The sequence below is a fragment of the Scleropages formosus genome, chromosome 14, assembly GCF_900964775.1.
Source record: "Scleropages formosus chromosome 14, fSclFor1.1, whole genome shotgun sequence".
NCBI lineage: Eukaryota > Metazoa > Chordata > Actinopteri > Osteoglossiformes > Osteoglossidae > Scleropages > Scleropages formosus.
In genome coordinates this window covers 2,212,966-2,229,652 of record NC_041819.1, presented here as the reverse complement: position 1 = coordinate 2,229,652, position 16,687 = coordinate 2,212,966, and the positions used below count along the sequence as shown (strand labels likewise).

At 43.6% G+C, this 16,687-nt stretch overlaps 1 protein-coding gene across 18 annotated transcripts in view; it reads left to right on the top strand.

Annotated features, from left to right (window-relative positions):
• The window catches only part of LOC108942731 (dedicator of cytokinesis protein 9-like), an 86,188-nt gene that overhangs the window by 45,750 nt on the left and 23,751 nt on the right, over nucleotides 1-16,687 (top strand). For all 18 annotated transcript variants that reach the window (XM_018766231.2, XM_029257813.1, XM_018724916.2 and 15 more), the window contains exons 4-21: nucleotides 11-93; nucleotides 2,116-2,185; nucleotides 4,432-4,527; nucleotides 5,306-5,440; nucleotides 7,962-8,136; nucleotides 9,109-9,161; nucleotides 9,553-9,627; nucleotides 9,779-9,919; nucleotides 10,911-11,123; nucleotides 11,464-11,586; nucleotides 11,922-12,004; nucleotides 12,755-12,877; nucleotides 13,220-13,299; nucleotides 13,414-13,601; nucleotides 14,321-14,386; nucleotides 14,496-14,588; nucleotides 15,356-15,479; nucleotides 15,747-15,865. In XM_018766231.2, the coding sequence (XP_018621747.1) occupies nucleotides 11-93; nucleotides 2,116-2,185; nucleotides 4,432-4,527; nucleotides 5,306-5,440; nucleotides 7,962-8,136; nucleotides 9,109-9,161; nucleotides 9,553-9,627; nucleotides 9,779-9,919; nucleotides 10,911-11,123; nucleotides 11,464-11,586; nucleotides 11,922-12,004; nucleotides 12,755-12,877; nucleotides 13,220-13,299; nucleotides 13,414-13,601; nucleotides 14,321-14,386; nucleotides 14,496-14,588; nucleotides 15,356-15,479; nucleotides 15,747-15,865 (2,040 nt within the window). The remainder of the gene's footprint in view (nucleotides 1-10; nucleotides 94-2,115; nucleotides 2,186-4,431; nucleotides 4,528-5,305; nucleotides 5,441-7,961; nucleotides 8,137-9,108; nucleotides 9,162-9,552; nucleotides 9,628-9,778; nucleotides 9,920-10,910; nucleotides 11,124-11,463; nucleotides 11,587-11,921; nucleotides 12,005-12,754; nucleotides 12,878-13,219; nucleotides 13,300-13,413; nucleotides 13,602-14,320; nucleotides 14,387-14,495; nucleotides 14,589-15,355; nucleotides 15,480-15,746; nucleotides 15,866-16,687) is intronic.

Genomic DNA, 16,687 nt, shown 5'->3' with positions numbered 1-16,687 from the left:
CCTCCCACAGTGCATCAGGACCTACAATTCTGACTGGAACGTTGTTAACTACAAGTATGAGGATTATTCCGGAGACTTCCGCCAACTTCCAAAGTAAGCCATTTGTCTTTGTAGTATTGGCAGTAACGTAGGTGTGTCGTTTATTGGGGGCGGTGGAGCAGCAAAAGAATTTTTCTACCCCAGGCTCACACTCAGGTGCCATGCACAGAGGTCTCGGATATAACACCTCACACATACACACACCCCCGTGGTGCTATTCTCCAAGAACTGTACAACTGTCTGTCTGCATGCTTGCTGGGGAAGCTGGGAGCTAGGAAGTGCTGCACTTCCTGTCATGTACCAGTACAACAATGCCGTCTTTCCTCCTCGGCTGCCGATGACTGAGCACACTCAGTTGCCTTGGGTTTGGGAAAACTCCCACAACCCTCTGCTCTGGATGTCTGTCATCAGAATGGAAGAGAAAGGTGGGACTTGCAAATGTTCCGCGTTTGGATGCATGAGCGAACCGGCTGACCTTCAAGCCTGCCCTCGACGTGCTCTCCGCTTCTCCCCGGAGAGAGAGCTGTCCTCATGTGTTCGGGCCTTTCCAACGCCTTTTGTCTCCTCTTTTGTTTAACCTGCGGATGTTTTGTTCTTGCCCAGGAGCGGATGACAATGAGGGAAATATTTGTATTTTACTGAAGGAGAATAGAGGAAAAGAGCCATTAAGGCTGAAAGTTAACTGACATCTGGTAGAAGTATGAACGGGGCACACAGATGGGCAGTGAAACGGATGAAATGGGTCTTTTAAAATTATTGTACGTATTCTAAACAGGAGCATTACATCGATGATGAGCTCTCCTCAAAAAGTATGGCACGCAGGTGTATCATACATTTGCCAAAGCGGGTTGGTTAAGGACCAAGCAGTATGCATTGAATTCACTAAAGTATAAGTGAAATATTATGAATTACTTCATCAAGCTTCTTGAATAATTTACCTGTTTATACAGCTGGGTAATCTTTATTGGACCAATTCAGAGTAAGACCTGTGCTTTGATCAGAGATACTACAGCAGGGATGAGGATTTGAACCCAGGTCCCCTAGTTGGAAACTACGCTGCCTGCTCCAGTGTGGGAAAGATTAATAATCAGAATCAGCTTTATTGGCCAAGTATACCTGAGCATACAAGGAATTTGTTTCCAGTTTAGAGCAAACCTACAGTGCACATTCACACATACAGGCTACATACACACATATTGGACTAGACATAGACTAATACAAACATGATTACAGATCGCACATGACAATTAGCAATGCAACAGACAAAAACACAGCACAATGCAGACAGATCACAACAAATGGCAGAAACACAATACCGTGCAAACAACACAACTAAATGACCAAGCATAGAAAACAGTACGCATTGGCCTGTAACATAAAGTGACATAGTGCAGTGATTGTCAGTTGGCTAAAGAACATATTGCATATGGGTATGATTTTGCACAAAGTAGGGGAAAATACTTGAAGTGACTGTAGTAGTACAGTCTACTACATATTGCACATATGTAGTATGATGTTGCTCACAAGATATAAAAAAAAGTATTGCACATGTTGCACAAAAGATATAAAGAAACATACTGCACATGGGTGTGATATTGCACAAAGTAGGGTACAGTAGTAGTAAAAAGTCCAGTATAATGAGGAAATTAAGGTAAGTGCCTGGAGCCCTACAAGTGCGAGTAGAAAGAGTGCCAGTTGCTGGCTATAGAATACATCTATTAGTGTCTGACTCAGATTAAAACATTTTTCTAACAAGCGGGGCAGCTGATAGTGTAGTGGTTACAACTGCTGCCTTTGGGTCTCAAGATTGCTGGTTTGAGTCTCACCTACTGTAGTGTCCTTGAGCAAGATACCTTGAATTGATCTTCTAAGAACAGCCTAGCTGTATAACTGGGTAAATAGTTGTAGGTATGTTAAAATTCCTTTGGAGAAAAGTGTCAAATAAATGTAAATCCAGGTCATGACTGAAAGAAATCAAAATTTTAAGTGTATTCCATTTTCAGATCTGAACATTTGTTTTCCTGAATTGAAAATATCATCATTTCTAAACCAATTGCTGGGTTCTTTGTTTTCCAGCAAGGTGTCCAGGCCGGACAAGCTGCCTGTTCACGTGTTCGAGGTGGACGAGGATGCCGACAAAGATGAGGTGAACAAGGAGCTCATCTCCCACATGCTCATCCTCCCTTAGAGCCCTCATAATTTCCCCCCCCCCCCCCCCCCACACACACACACACACACACACACACACACACACACACACACACACACACACACACACCCACACCCACCAAGGGCACAGACAAGTCCTTTGGGATGTTTTTGGAAAGGGAATGGTGGACAGTGCATGATGTCAGACTGAATCCCCTCCATCCAGAGTGTGTACTGAAGGATGAGGTTGTGCACAAGACATCTGGACACAAAGGCTTATGTCTCCCTGCACAAATAATCAAAGCATTGAATGGATCATTTAAATGTTTTTTGTATTTTTTTTTTTTTTTTTTTTTTTTAATTCTTTACATGAAATGTTTCATCAAAATGTTTAATTTTTATTTAGTGAAAATATTCAATGTATAGATAAAAAAAAAAAAAAAAAAAAAAAAAAGACTACTTTGATCCAAAATGATATAGGCATGCTTCTAAATCTTGCTGGACCATTTCTTTGGGAAAGTGCTCTGCACAAGAACAGATTAGTATCTGAACTGAATGGAAAGTGATGGAAACTGACTATACTGAGTATAACTTGTAAGATTATAAGTGTAAAGTTTCTCATGTGATGATGATAAAAGATGTATTTAGAGGTCGCCTCTCATAATCCTTCTATCGTCTCACACACATTATGTAACTGAGTAGATCTTTGAGCTTCAACAAATCTGTAGCCTTTTCTGATCCTGCCTCTCACACTTCCCCAAAGTGTCCTTTTCCTCCTTTAGAAGCATGTTCATGTTCTGAATAAGCAAGCAGTGAATCAGTAATTAGTTGCCACTCTCTTGCAACGGCTCAGACCACCTTACAGGAAATGGTGGTGCCTGGCAGTGGTGTCTGCTGTTCTCCTGGAATGGTTCTTCCCGCAACGGGGACTTTCCAAAGACTTGCTCTCTGCAAACATGACCCATTACAGTAATTACTCCAGACAGAGAACTTATTTTACTCTCCAATTAAGCCAAGGTGCCAGATCATTTAATCGGTGTGGCTGTGGATCAAAGCAACACTTTGAAGTAAATGAGTCACTGAACTGCACAGAAGGAAGTGGAAAAAAATTGGTTGCTGTGGGTGGTAAACTGGCCAAGACACTGTGCTTCACGATAACCTGAACTGCAGTGCTTGCCAAGGCACTCGTCTGAACTCACCTTGCTGGCGTTGGTACTCCTAGTCAGTTTTTCCCCAGAAGAGCTAATATAATTCACTTCAGTGGGCATCTTGGGTGACCATTTTAGCGTGTGTATGTGTGATCGACGGCAGCTGTGGTTTGGCTATCATCCAAGTGCCTTCTAAGGTGGTACAATATAGAAGTTTCAGGGTCAACTGGTCTGAATGCAAAAGGCGGACCTCTTCACCCTTGACATCATTACGATTCACAGATTAAGGGTCCCTAGACTGTGCAGTCTGGAAGCACATGGGTGGAGGTGAAGGTTTGGTCATCTGAGTACTTAGCCAGATGATCTGTTGTTGGGATGACAGTCAGGAAACAACACCTACCTCCTCCTTCAGGTGTGTCATGCTACTCCAAGCAGAAAGTCAATGGGAGGCATCAGTCCCTTTCGAAGTCCATTGAGAAGCTCTTGTAGAACATAGAGAGGGCACAACCATCTCCTTTGATGTTCTTAGGAGGCTTCTAATAGCCCCATACTTTAAGAAAAGGTTAAATTAGTTTATTTTGCTAGGTTTCGACTATCATTAATGTGTTTATGGTTCAGCTTCAAGAAAACACGGTTTGCTGTTTGAAGTGCTTGCTGCCGAGGACTTCAGTACCCGTAACCATCTTAAAAAACAGATCACATTCCCTGACAAACAGGCCGGCTGACAGTAAACGTCAAAAATCCACCTGTGAGTAATTCCCCCTGAGCAGTGGTGCAAACTGCACATCTTGGGGTGGTGTTGATCTTGGCGCAAGTGGCTGACTGTCTGGGAAGCGTAGGGGTTCAGTGAAAGCAAACACTGGTAATTTAGCCTGCTCCCCAGGGAAAGGCCTCCACCAGCCAGGAGCGGATGAGTGGAAGCAGGCCCTTCTGCATACAAGTCGGTGTTTGGCAGGAACAGTTCCACCCACCGTTAGCGCTACTAGAGCGCCTGAGTTAAATGTAAAATGGAATCCCGATCATCCTTTTCTACACCTTCCACAGTTAGACCCTGTTCTCCCAAAGCCTAATGACCCATCCACTGCCATTCCTGCAGGACACAGCCTCACTGGGTTCACAGAAGGGCGGCATCAGCAAACATGGCTGGCTGTACAAAGGCAACATGAATAGCGCCATCAGCGTGACAATGAGGGTGAGTGAGTCGAAGGACAAAGAAACTTCAGTGCTGTGATCGCTGTGGTAATAGAATATAATAAAAATTTCCCAGAATAAAAGGTAACCCTCTGCTTTTACATTAAATTTATGTCATTTTCCATCCACCCATATATTGTGAACAACCGATGGTTCAATGCAGGGTGACGGTGGTTGGGAGCCTATTTTGGAAACATAAGGCAGAAGGCAGAGTACACCCTAGACAGCACACCACTCAGTCAGAGTGCAATCACACCCTGCTCCCACACTATACACACTATGAGCAATTTAGAGTCATCAGTCCACCTTAAATACATGTTTTTTGGACTGTGGGAGGAAGCCTTAGCACACAGAGGAAACCCACATCAAAACAGGCAAAACATGGAAACTCCACTCCCAGTTGCTGTAAGGCTCCAGCACCACCTGCTGCACCAGTGTGCACCATCTTATTTTTATTGTATACCTATACTAAGTAGAGTGTGAAACAACCAAACATATGTGCTTATGGAAGGTACTGTAGGAGTGTCTTTATACTGTAAGAGTAAAGAAATTTTCACCACATTTGATACCCCCTGTGGAAGTGACGACTTCTCAGCCCTGGTCTCTAGTCATAACATTCATCATCCTGCCACTCATACCGAGGAAGCCTTTTTATAGACTTAATCGCTTTGATTTTCTTTTCCCTACTTTTGTTGACTTCCCACAGGCCAACCCTTCCTAATTTTAGGAAGGTGGACCAATGGTTGGATTGTTTGTTTTTGTTTCTGTCCGTTTCCCAGTCTTTCAAGAGAAGATACTTCCACCTCACCCAGCTGGGAGATGGCTCCTATAACCTGAACTTCTACAAGGATGAGAAGATCTCCAAGGAGCCCAAAGGAACAATTTTCCTGGACTCATGTATGGGTGTTGTTCAGGTAAAATCACTTTTTAAAATGATGCTGCTACATGTGTATCATGGGGCATAAAGTACATATGGAAAAAATCAAGAATTAAATTGCCTGGGACACTTTATCAGTGATTGTTGTGTGCAGGAGGCATATAAATACTTTACAATCTTACTAATTGGAGTATACATTTTTCTTCTGACATTGCTCATATTTACATTGATTAATCATGACATTTCATTGATTTTCATGGTGAAACTGAATAACTTTTGAATAAAATTTTGAATATAGCTTTGAAAGTTCTATAAGCCTTAAATTTGAGGCTGAGCCCCACATTCATATTGCACAAGGTCATTCTCTGCTGCTGACTACTGCTAAAAGGATGGGAAATGTGGATGACAAATCATCACTCGCTTCACTGGCTTGATACAGCATGACGGGCAGCAGTGCTTCCACCCCTATCCCTAACCATAATTCCACTCCTGTGTCAACCATAGCATTCCTAGTTGAGGAGGAAGATGGCAGGTCAACAAATAGCTCAGCTTTCACCAACAGAGACGTTCTAACATTATAACCAGAACAAGACTCGTACAATTAGTTCCTCCAATAAATCAATTTACTTAACTTGACCTACAGCCTTCATCAAACATTTTCTGATTATCTGAGATGTTTCTTCGTGCTGTTTTATGTTAAGCTGTTGAGCTGTGCGTGTGTTTGTCTCACTCAGTTAAGTGTTTATAACATCTACCAGATGCAATGAAGCAGAGGTGCTGGGAAGGGCTTTGGCCTCATTCTTTGGTCCCACCCTGTTATTTTTGGGAAGACAGAACAGGACTGCCTTTGGGGAGCAGTGCCTTTATCTACTCCCTGAAGTTCTGAGGATTGTAAGAGAGGAAAAGTGGAAGCTAGATCTTTCCAACACCTCTACCACAGTCCCTAACCATGCTTCCTCACCCATTAACTCATTACATGGTCCCTAACACTCCCTGTGGATCTGGAGGTGCTGAGACAATAAGCACGCTCAGCTGTGTCCAGAAACACAACGTAGGCCCTTGTTTGAACGCTTAGGCAGTGGAAAAAACTTCTCAGAAGCCTTGTTTTAAAATATCCTCCATCTCCTCACCAGCCTTCATGTACTGTGTTTTTTTGGGAAATTGGCACTATTATTTATTTAGCTGATATTTCTCTCCAAAGCAACTTACAATGTTAGGTTTGTACAGTAAGCAACTTAAAAATATTTACCCATTTTTACAGCTGGGTCATTTTTACTGGAGTAAGTCAGGATAAGTGCCTTGCTCAAGGGTACTACTGCAAGAGGTAGGCTTTGAACCCAGGTTTTTCTACCCACAACACTGCCTGCTGCCAGTACTTTTACAACCCAGCTGATCTGTCTATAATTAGATGTTCTTAAAATCCTTTTTGAAGACCAGTCATGTTTCATCATCAAATTCTTTCTTAATAGTACTTACTCTGAAAGTGCAATTCAATGTATTGATCTCAACAGCAAGCCCAAGGAGACTACTGGTGGCTGGTCACACTCATTATCATACAACAGCATGGTGCCCCAACTGCTCAGAACAGGAAGCAACTACAAAGTCCTTCTGTCAGCCTTGTGTTGACCCTGTTGGACAATCTGTGACCCAAGTAGCCAGTCTTAGGTTACACTACCCTTGTGTTGTGTTTTCCTGCCCGGTTTCTCCTTTGGCAGTTTTAGTATACAGAGTGGTCATTCCCATGCCTCCAGCATCCAACAAAGAGAGTGAGATTTCTGTACCTTCTGATTTCCCACTCCTCATTAGAAATTGATGTAACTGAAGCATGGTGGCTTCCATCACGGTGAACTCTCATGAGTTTGGCAAAGCTGCAACCATCCAGTTTGTGTGAGGGTTGGTTCACGGTGGGGTGCTCAAGAAAACACACTGTAGTCATCATGACACCTAGTTCCCGGATCGGTATGACTGAAATAGAAAAGTCTGCTGTGTAGGGCGATTCATCTGGGGTGATTAAGTGGTTTTAAAGAGCTCTGAGTTAGCCTCAGGTAAGGGCCTCTTTACACAAATGAGTGTGCTCAGAAGTTGTTGTCTGTTCTATTTATGTAGTAGAGATCACTGGAGACTCCTTTCTTGTGACTTGGCATGTTAATGATACACATGTTCGAAGGCAAATGGCAGTATCGTGTTTTGGACTGTGTGTGGATGCTGTCCTTTTCCAATTGCGTTTATTCATCTACATGAGAGTTTTTTCTCCAAAGCAATTTACAGTGTAAAGCTATTTACCTATTTATACAGCTGAGTAACTTTAGTGGAGCAGTTTAGGGTAAGTACCTTGCTCAAAGGTACTGCAGCCACAGATGGGATGTGAACCTGTGACCTTAAGGTCCAAAGACGATGGCTCTAATCACTACACTACTAACTGCACCCTGACTCTAAAAACCATTTCTGTATAAATTTTCTGATGAGATTAATTGTAGTATATTTCAGGAAACTAAATCCTTCTCTCTCGATTGCCACCTCACGCTTGTTTTCAAATCTGCTGTTCATCTCTTTGGCAGAATAACAAAGTGCGTCGCTTTGCCTTCGAGCTGAAGATGCAGGACAAAAGTATGTACCTGCTGGCAGCCGACAGCGAGAGCGAAATGGAGGACTGGATCGGCACCCTCAACAAGATCCTGCACAGCAGCTTTGAGCTCGCCATGCAGGAGAAGAGGAATGGGGACGTGCATGACGGTGGGCACAAGCATATTCGTGTGTGTGTGTGTCTGTCTGTCTGTCTGTCTGTCTGTCTGTCTTAAGGTGAATGTTTTCCTCAGCTTTCTTCACAAATGTTCATACAAAGACAGAGAGCCCTGAAACATATAACTCTAGGTGATATTTCCACAATGTAAATATCTTGTTAAAAGTCTATGATTATGTAAACTGAAAATACCATCTTTGCCATATCATGTCTTGTTTTTAAAATCCTGCTGGTGGGTTAATTAATCTTTTTTTCAGTTTTTTTTTTTTTTCTTCTAATAAAGTGTAGATATCAATTGCCCACGCTGACAAGTACTGGTGTTAAGCCATGAGGAGCTCAGCGTACCAAAGAGAATTCCCCAAATTGCCCACTACTCTCTTCTTCTGAACAGAAAATCTAGAAAATCTAACCCAAATGAAAGCAAATTGGAAGGTCATAAGTGTAAGGTCATAATCTTGCCAGCAAGCACACATCACATGTTGTGGCAGAAGTGGTGCTGAAGTTCAACTGTAGATCCCTCAGAAGGGTAAAGGGTATCAATTGCCTGCACGGATCACTCTCTTCTCCAAACCCCTCTCTCCTTCCCAAGCCATGGACCACCCAAGCATTTGCTACCCTTCCCAAGCCCTCACCCAGGAGGGTCTTCGCTCATCTCTACAGTTAACAGTTTCTAATTCCACCGTCTTTATTAAATATTGTTTCAGGAAATTCTCCCCCATTAGATTCTTTTTTTTTAAATTAAGGCAAGAGGTTCTTGTGTTTTTGGCTCCCTTTTATGATATAAGGCTATTCAGAGCAGTACAAGCTGGCCACACATCAGTTGTTAGGAGGTGTATCTTCTTGTTATTGGGTAGGAAATGTATGACTGAAGGTTCTGGTAAAGCATTGTGGAAAATGTGGTTTAGCATTGAGATTGATTTTAACGTGTTAGCCCTCTTTAACCGCGTGCTGGCTTTCCTTCACAGATGATGAGCTGGGAAAGGCAGACAGTTCCTCCGCAAGCCTGGACAGCTTTCAGGTAGGTTTTGTCTCAGACGGAAAAACTGTTTGCACTCATTCTTCTTCCAGAAAACTCCAGCTTGGCAGTAAAAAGGTTAACCCTGGAAGGTTTGGGCCAGTTGCCACTGTAGCATTGTTGAAGGCTTCTGATCAGCATGGTGATCTGCAGAGTACTGCTGCTGGATATGGTGCTGTCTTGGCCTGCTGCTCTCAGCAAGTTGCACTAAGGGGGAGGACAATGTGATAGATACGGTATTATGATGAATGTGTGACCTCTGCACGCTCCTATAATTCCAGGTCACATTGCTGAAACAACTGAAGACTTATTGTGCTCATTACAGCATTTTGCTCTTTTACTGCAGAAATATTTTGTTTGGGGATGATTTGTTAATTCACCTCTTTTTCAACAGAGTGGAAGAGATGTTGAATCTAGAATGCGCAATGAGGTTCGACTGAAGCTGTTCACTCTAGATCCTGATACACAAGTAAGAATAATGACCACCTCTTCAGCCATCAGTGCTGTTTGTTTGCTGTGTGTGTGTTTAGAAAGTCTGTTGAACAACAGATGATGATCTCAGTTCTCACCTGCATGAGAAGAACTTTAAATGTTTCCTTCCTTTTTTGTCTGTTCAACAGAAGCTTGATTTCTCAGGGATCGAGCCAGACGTCAAGCCGATTGAGGAGAAGTTTGGGAAGCGTGTTCTGGTGAAGTGCAATGACCTGTCCTTCAACCTGCAAAGCTGTGTAGCCGAGAATGAGATGGGACCAACGACCAATGTGAGTTGTTCCTCATATATCCAACACTTGTCAAACTCAGGCATGGAAGAGCTCTCATTCTCAATTACCTGTCCTTCTTTACAAGTTCGCCTTCCACCTCAACCTAATTGTGATACCTTAGACCCCCCCTCAAGTGTCTTTTCCACGTACTTAAATCCCTCTGACCTTTCATGATTCCGCTGATGTCTGCATTGGTAATTAATGTGTTTGTGTTTGGGCGATCAAGCTGTCATGGTAACTTGATATGATCATAATGTATGTTTCCAGCTGCCATTCGCAACAGTTTCGTTTTGGTAGAAATGTCATGTCGGTAAACCATGCAAACATGATTTCCTTGTATCGTAAACACTGAAATCCCTTATTAAATTCTCTTATTCACTGTGATCGTGACAACTTCCAGTGTTCCAGGGTTATATCCCGGTCATTTTGCACAGATATTATACCTTAGATGTTCTGTAAATATGCCATCAAAGTTCTGTACTCTACTTTTCTGTGTAGGAATTATCACATTGCATGTTCCTATAATGTGGATCATCTATCACATGGTACATTGCTGTGTGACTTCCCCACACACCTTTGCTGAACTGAACCTATAAATTAGGCTGTATACCAGTGTAGTGCTGAATACCAGCAGTCAAGATCTGAGTCTGAGGTTACAGCTGCAAATTTGCTGCACATGAACTTCATTTCAACCTCAAGTCAACCCTGCTATTCTGCAGCCCAATGCTTTACATCACTTTATGCACATATTCTAGATTGTTCTTCAAAGGTCCTAGCCAGCATGTTTATTCAAAGCATTTATATACTTTCATATTGTACTGAAGCAATCCAGGTTCAGTATCTCGCTCAAGGGGTCTATAGGTTGCAAGTGTCCTTGACCAGACTTCTTCCTGCAGTTAAGTGCTCCAACATGCCTTACTGGTTCAGTAAGATTTGCTTGTTTTTCATTAAATTTGTGCAACATTATATGTCTGTATTTCACCCCCTCCAGGTGGAGCCATTCTATGTTACCCTGTCACTCTTTGACATCCAGAACAGCAGAAAGATCTCTGCTGATTTCCATGTGGACCTCAACCATGCTTCAGTTCGGCAGATGGTATCTAACCCAAACAGCCAGTATGTGAATGGAAGTGGGGATGGCCCTCTTGGTGGGCGGAGACCGATCACCAATGTGCAGGAGGACCTTCTCATGTATCCCAAACAGGTGTGCCGATTGTAGTGAACTGACAGTCACAAAACTCAATGGAGAAATATCCTTGCTCTTTCTTGATTCTTGTGAAAGGTGGTTGAAAGTCATCCAATTTTAATTTTCCTGCTTGGAAAGTGTCCATTGGGACATTTGATAATTGTGCGTCTTATCGTTGTTCAATCTGTGGGAAACAGTTAAGTACTCTTGGGCCACCCTAAAAGTTCCTTCAGTCTAAGCTGCTAGGGAAGTTCCAGTTAATCTCTGAGGGAATTGAATTGTTTGAATCCCATCTTAGCATGACTTTATCAAAGTAAGGTGGATGTGACTCTAAGTCATGATGGTTGTGCCCCTACAGGGGGTCTTCTCTGTGACATGCCCCCATCCGGACATCTTCCTGGTGGCCCGCATTGCGAAGGTCTTACAGGGTGGGATTGCCCACTGTGCCGAGCCATACATGAAAAATACAGATTCTGCTAAGGTACAGTCCCAGTCCTGATACTCTTGGCTGTATCACCATGCACAACAAAAAATGACTTAATTGTGCATTTGTGTTATCAGTAATACAAATCCATTCATTTGCATTAAATGTAGTGAATATTAGCCAAAACCAAAACATACCTGGTTTCATAGGACTTAAGTTGAAAAACCAAAGATGAAGACATGCTCAAAAGATGCATGAAAATGCTTCCCATTTGGCTGAGAAGTCTGCAGTGCCTTAGTGAGCACTTCAAGGCTGGATTTTCTCAAACTAGACACTGTCAAGTTTCCTTTTTAAGGTGAATTCTTTCTTTCTGTCCATTCATCTCTACTCAGATTGCACAGAAGGTTCTGAAAAATGCCAAACAGGCTTGCAATAGACTTGGCCAGTACAGGATGCCTTTTGCATGGGCTGCAAGGTAGGAACAGTCCTTCCACTTGGACAGCATGATTCTGTACTGAAACCCTGGCCAGATTTGATGTCTGCAGGTGACGGTCAAAGCACCAGCACTTCTTAACACTGTAGGGGGGTAATTATAACACGATGGGAGATCACATCTGAACACATCTAGTCAGGTTTCATTGGCTTTACAGCTCATGTACATCAGCCAATCATGATGAACTCTTCACACTTTGCTATCAAAGCCTTGGCTGTGAAGCACGAATAGTGGAAATGTAGTGTGTATTCACCTTAGCCAGCATTTCCTGTTGTAGGACCATTGTTCAGGTTTCAACTGGCTTTGCTCCTTCCATACGAAAGCATGATTGTTGTTTTTCCACTGAGCAATTAATGGGCTGAGTTTTTTAAGAGGTGGTTTTCCAACGATTGCCCATTGTTAGTGCTCTTCAATGAGCTGTTGAAATGCTTGTGTCTAGTGATGGATGAGGGCCTGGAAGAGTCCCTGGTGGGGTGTTTGTCTTTCCAATCTGACATCGACATGTTTGCTGCTGCAGCTGAGCTTCAGCTGGAATCCTGAACAGCGGAAGCCCATGCTAACTCTGTGGAAAAGCAAGCAGAGGTGCTCAACGGGATTCTGGAAAAACCTTGTTTTGAGGAAATGCCCGCGGAAAGAGGATCAAGGCCAATTGACGTTCAAAGCTTTGTTTTTTATTATTCTTTATTCCGCATGAGCTTTTTTTTTTTTTTTATTTTTGTCCTCCTTCTGCAGGCCGCTGTTCAAAGACGCATCAGGGACACTCGATAAAGCAGGCCGTTTCTCACCTCTCTACAGGCAGGACAGCAGCAGGCTGTCCAATGAAGACATGCTCAAGCTGTTGGCAGACTTCAGAAAGTTAGTGCATCTTGTAAACATGTCGATTTGGTGGAAAGTTATGTATCCTTTTCCATTGTATCCAAACTCTATCTGATGTCATTTATTATAATACGATATCAACACTGCAACTCTTCTGTGAGGTTAGTTTGGCCCAGACTCAGCACTCTGCCAGTTGAAACGTACTATTTGTTTAGACAGGTGGATTTCTTTCCAATGTCACTTCAGGCTTTTGCCATTGCTGCACCTTAACAAATATTTTCAAACTTTATATTTTATGCATTAGGCCATGTCTGTACCAATGGTCCAAGGCAATAGGAATTAAGTGCATTAGCCACTGCTTGTTTTTTGTCTCGCCTCCAGGCCAGAAAAGATGGCCAAGCTTCCTGTAATCTTAGGAAACCTAGACGTGACCATCGACAGCGTTGCCCCTGACTTGACAAGTAAGTTCTCCAAATTCAACACGCAGCGAAAATACACAGTGTCTTTCCTCAAAGGGAGATTGCTCTTGTTTTCATTGGGAGGCTTGTTCTTTTCTCTTTCGCTGCCTGTTGTAGACTGCGTGACCTCATCTTACATTCCTGTGAGGCCTTTTGAGAACAATGGGAAGACCAACGCCCTGTTTGAAGTGGAGGAGTTTGTTCCCTGCATAGCCAAGTGCTCCCAGCCTTTCACCATCTACAACAACCACCTATACGTGTACCCCAGACAGCTGAAGTACGATGGCCAAAAGTCATTTGCCAAGGTACAGCTAGATTTATATTTTACATTTATTTATTTAGCAGACGCTATTCTTCAAAGCGACTTCCAACGAACTCTATGTAGTGTAATCAGCCCACACACCTTATTCACCAAGGTGACTTACACTGCTAGATACACTACTTGCATTGGGTCACTCATCCATACATCAGTGGAACACACTCTCTCTGTGTGAACCTGAACAGCATATCTTTGGACTGTGGGAGAAAACCACAGCACCCATAGAAAACCCATGCAGACTCCACATAGACTGAGTGGGGATTGAACCTGCATCGTCTCACACCACCTGATCTAAGGATTAATTTCCTCTGGTAAATTTAGACATGCTGAAGGTTTGGAGAAATCTTCATGGAAACTGCAGACTAAAAGCCATCTTCCTATTTTTCTCCAACAATGAAGACTACATCTTCAAAATTACAACATTATAGAGCTGGTCCATTTCATTTATGACTGTATTCTATCGGGGGTCACTTTTGTCCCAAAAATTTTGGAGTAAGACATTTCTTCTTGTAAAGAAACACACTGTGAACATGTATATTATCAGTGCCACCAAGATTCAAAACTAAACAGTGCTCTGACATCAGCGTGTCTCTATTGAACTTTTGCAGCACACCAGTCACATACAGTTTGGAGAGAGGGGAAAAATTAAACTTTTTTTGTCACTGTAAACTGCAGCAGTTTAACCCAATGTTGTCCTTTTCCAAGGCGAGAAATATTGCTGTCTGTATAGAATTCAAGGATTCAGATGAGGAGGAGGCCCAGCCCGTGAAGGTATGCTCTTGCCCAGTGCACCAGAGAGGTGTGCTGTACTTGGCTGTTTTTCTGCCATTCATTTTTCACTGCAGGGAGGTACGAGCTGCATGTCTCCGTGTCTCTGCAGTGTATCTACGGCCAGCCAGGGGGACCCCTGTTTACGAGGAACGCATTTGCTGCAGTGCTGCACCATCAGTACAACCCAGAGTTTTACGATGAGGTGAGTGCAATTTATAATAGCACTGAGAAATGTGAGGGGGGATGCGGTGGCACAGCAGGTTTGGCCAGAGTCTGCTCTCTGGTGGGTCTGGGGTTCGAGTCCTGCTTGGGGTGCCTTGCAATGGACTGGCATCCCGTCCTGGATGTGTCCTCTCCCATTCTAGCCTTACACCCTGTGCTGCCAGGTTAGGCTCCAGCTCGCCGTGACCCCCCCCCAGGGACAAGCGGCCTCAGCCTGTGTGTGTGAGTGTGTAAGAAGAGTTAGTGAGAAGAGTGAGTCTACCTGGGAAAGCTCAGACTTTTGACTGGTACTGTAGCTTTGTGGACATTCACTGTGCGGATACCACAGTGCTGCTCATTAAAGTAGCCCAAGAACATACAGTGTATATAAATCCATTAACAACGGCACAGCAAATAGCACAGCGGGTATAACTGCTGCCTTTGGATCTGAAGGTTCCCAGTCTGAGTCTCGCCTCCAGCTGTAGTACTTGCTGGTAATGTAGGTATCTTTAATTGCTCCAGTAAAATTACCCAGCTGTATAACTAGGTGTAGGTAGCTTAACATTGTAAGTTGCTTTGAAGAAAGTTGTCAGATGAATTAATTAATCTAACACATGACAATAAAATAAATTTCCCATCCTATATCATTTTTGCACCTACTTACAAATTTAACAAAAATCCAGCCAATTTATAATTTTCACTTTATTTGATGCTGTTGGTGTGACCGTTTGTGCCTTTTCTGAGGGATGATGTTTGCTGTTCACACAGATTAAGATAGAGCTGCCCATTCAGTTGCATGAGAAGCACCACCTGCTCTTCACCTTCTACCATGTGAGTTGTGACAGCAGCAGCAAGGGCAGCACCAAAAGGAGGGACCCAGTAGAGAGCCAAGGTGAACCCCTATCATCCTGATGTGGCTCCAAGCACCCAGATTAAAGATTGTTTTGGTCTCCTTTCATTTTATAACTAGGGAGAACAGAGAACAGAGTATCCACCATATGATGGAATAATGAAGCATCAGAAAACTGTTTGCCAATTTAGTTGTGTTGTTGCAACCCTTCTTATGACATCCTCTGTTACAAGTAGTGTTTGGGAGCTGACTGATGAACACTTTTGTTTTTTCCTTCCCTGGGCCGTCTCTCCCATCCTGCCACCTCAGTTGGCTATGCTTGGCTGCCCCTGCTGAAGGATGGCAGGGTGGTCATGAATGAGCAGCAGATCCAGGTGGCTGCCAACCTGCCTGCAGGCTACCTGTCGTGCCAGGACACCATCGGCAAGGTAATAACTACCATCGCTCGGGAGGATTTTGGAGTAAGAGCTCCTTAGCCCCTGGGCTCATTCATTTTTCTCAGACACAGCCAAATTAGTATGTATCTGCTTCTAATTCCAAACTTACATTATGGATAACTAGAATAGTTTGTTAATGTTGCATCAAAATGTGGACAAGGATGTAATAATTGCCAGGTCATTTGCATATGGAAAAATCACAAAAAAATCCCGCATGTTAAAAGGTCTGAAGTGTCTGAGGTGTTCGGTTGTTCGCTGAGCAGGTGACATCATCCATGCACAAGCTGTGTGATTTGTGTTGGATGCTTCCTCCTTTATATGTAGTTTGATGGGTGGGATTGCCTGAAGCTTGGGTGTAATTGGTTGGTTTCATGTGACCTTGAGCATGAGCGGTTCTCCTGATTTCTGATTGGTCGGTTGCGAACCGGTTTGATACCGATTAGGCCCTTGTTGGTCCTTCCATCGTATTGGCTTGTAGATGGGGTCCAGATCAAGCAACCGAACACACACACACACACACACACACACACACACACACACACACACACACACACACACACACACTTTCAGAACCGCTTGTCCCATACGGGGTCGCGGGGAACCGGAGCCTACCCGGCAACACAGGGCGTACAGCCGGAGGGGGAGGGGACACACCCAGGACGGGACGCCAGTCCGTCGCAAGGCACCCCAAGTGGGACTTGAACCCCAGACCCACTGGAGAGCAGGACCCGGTCCAGCCCACTGCGCCCCCCACGCAACCGAACACCTCAACCATCAACCCGAGCTATGAAGACCACCAAAATTCTCTATGAT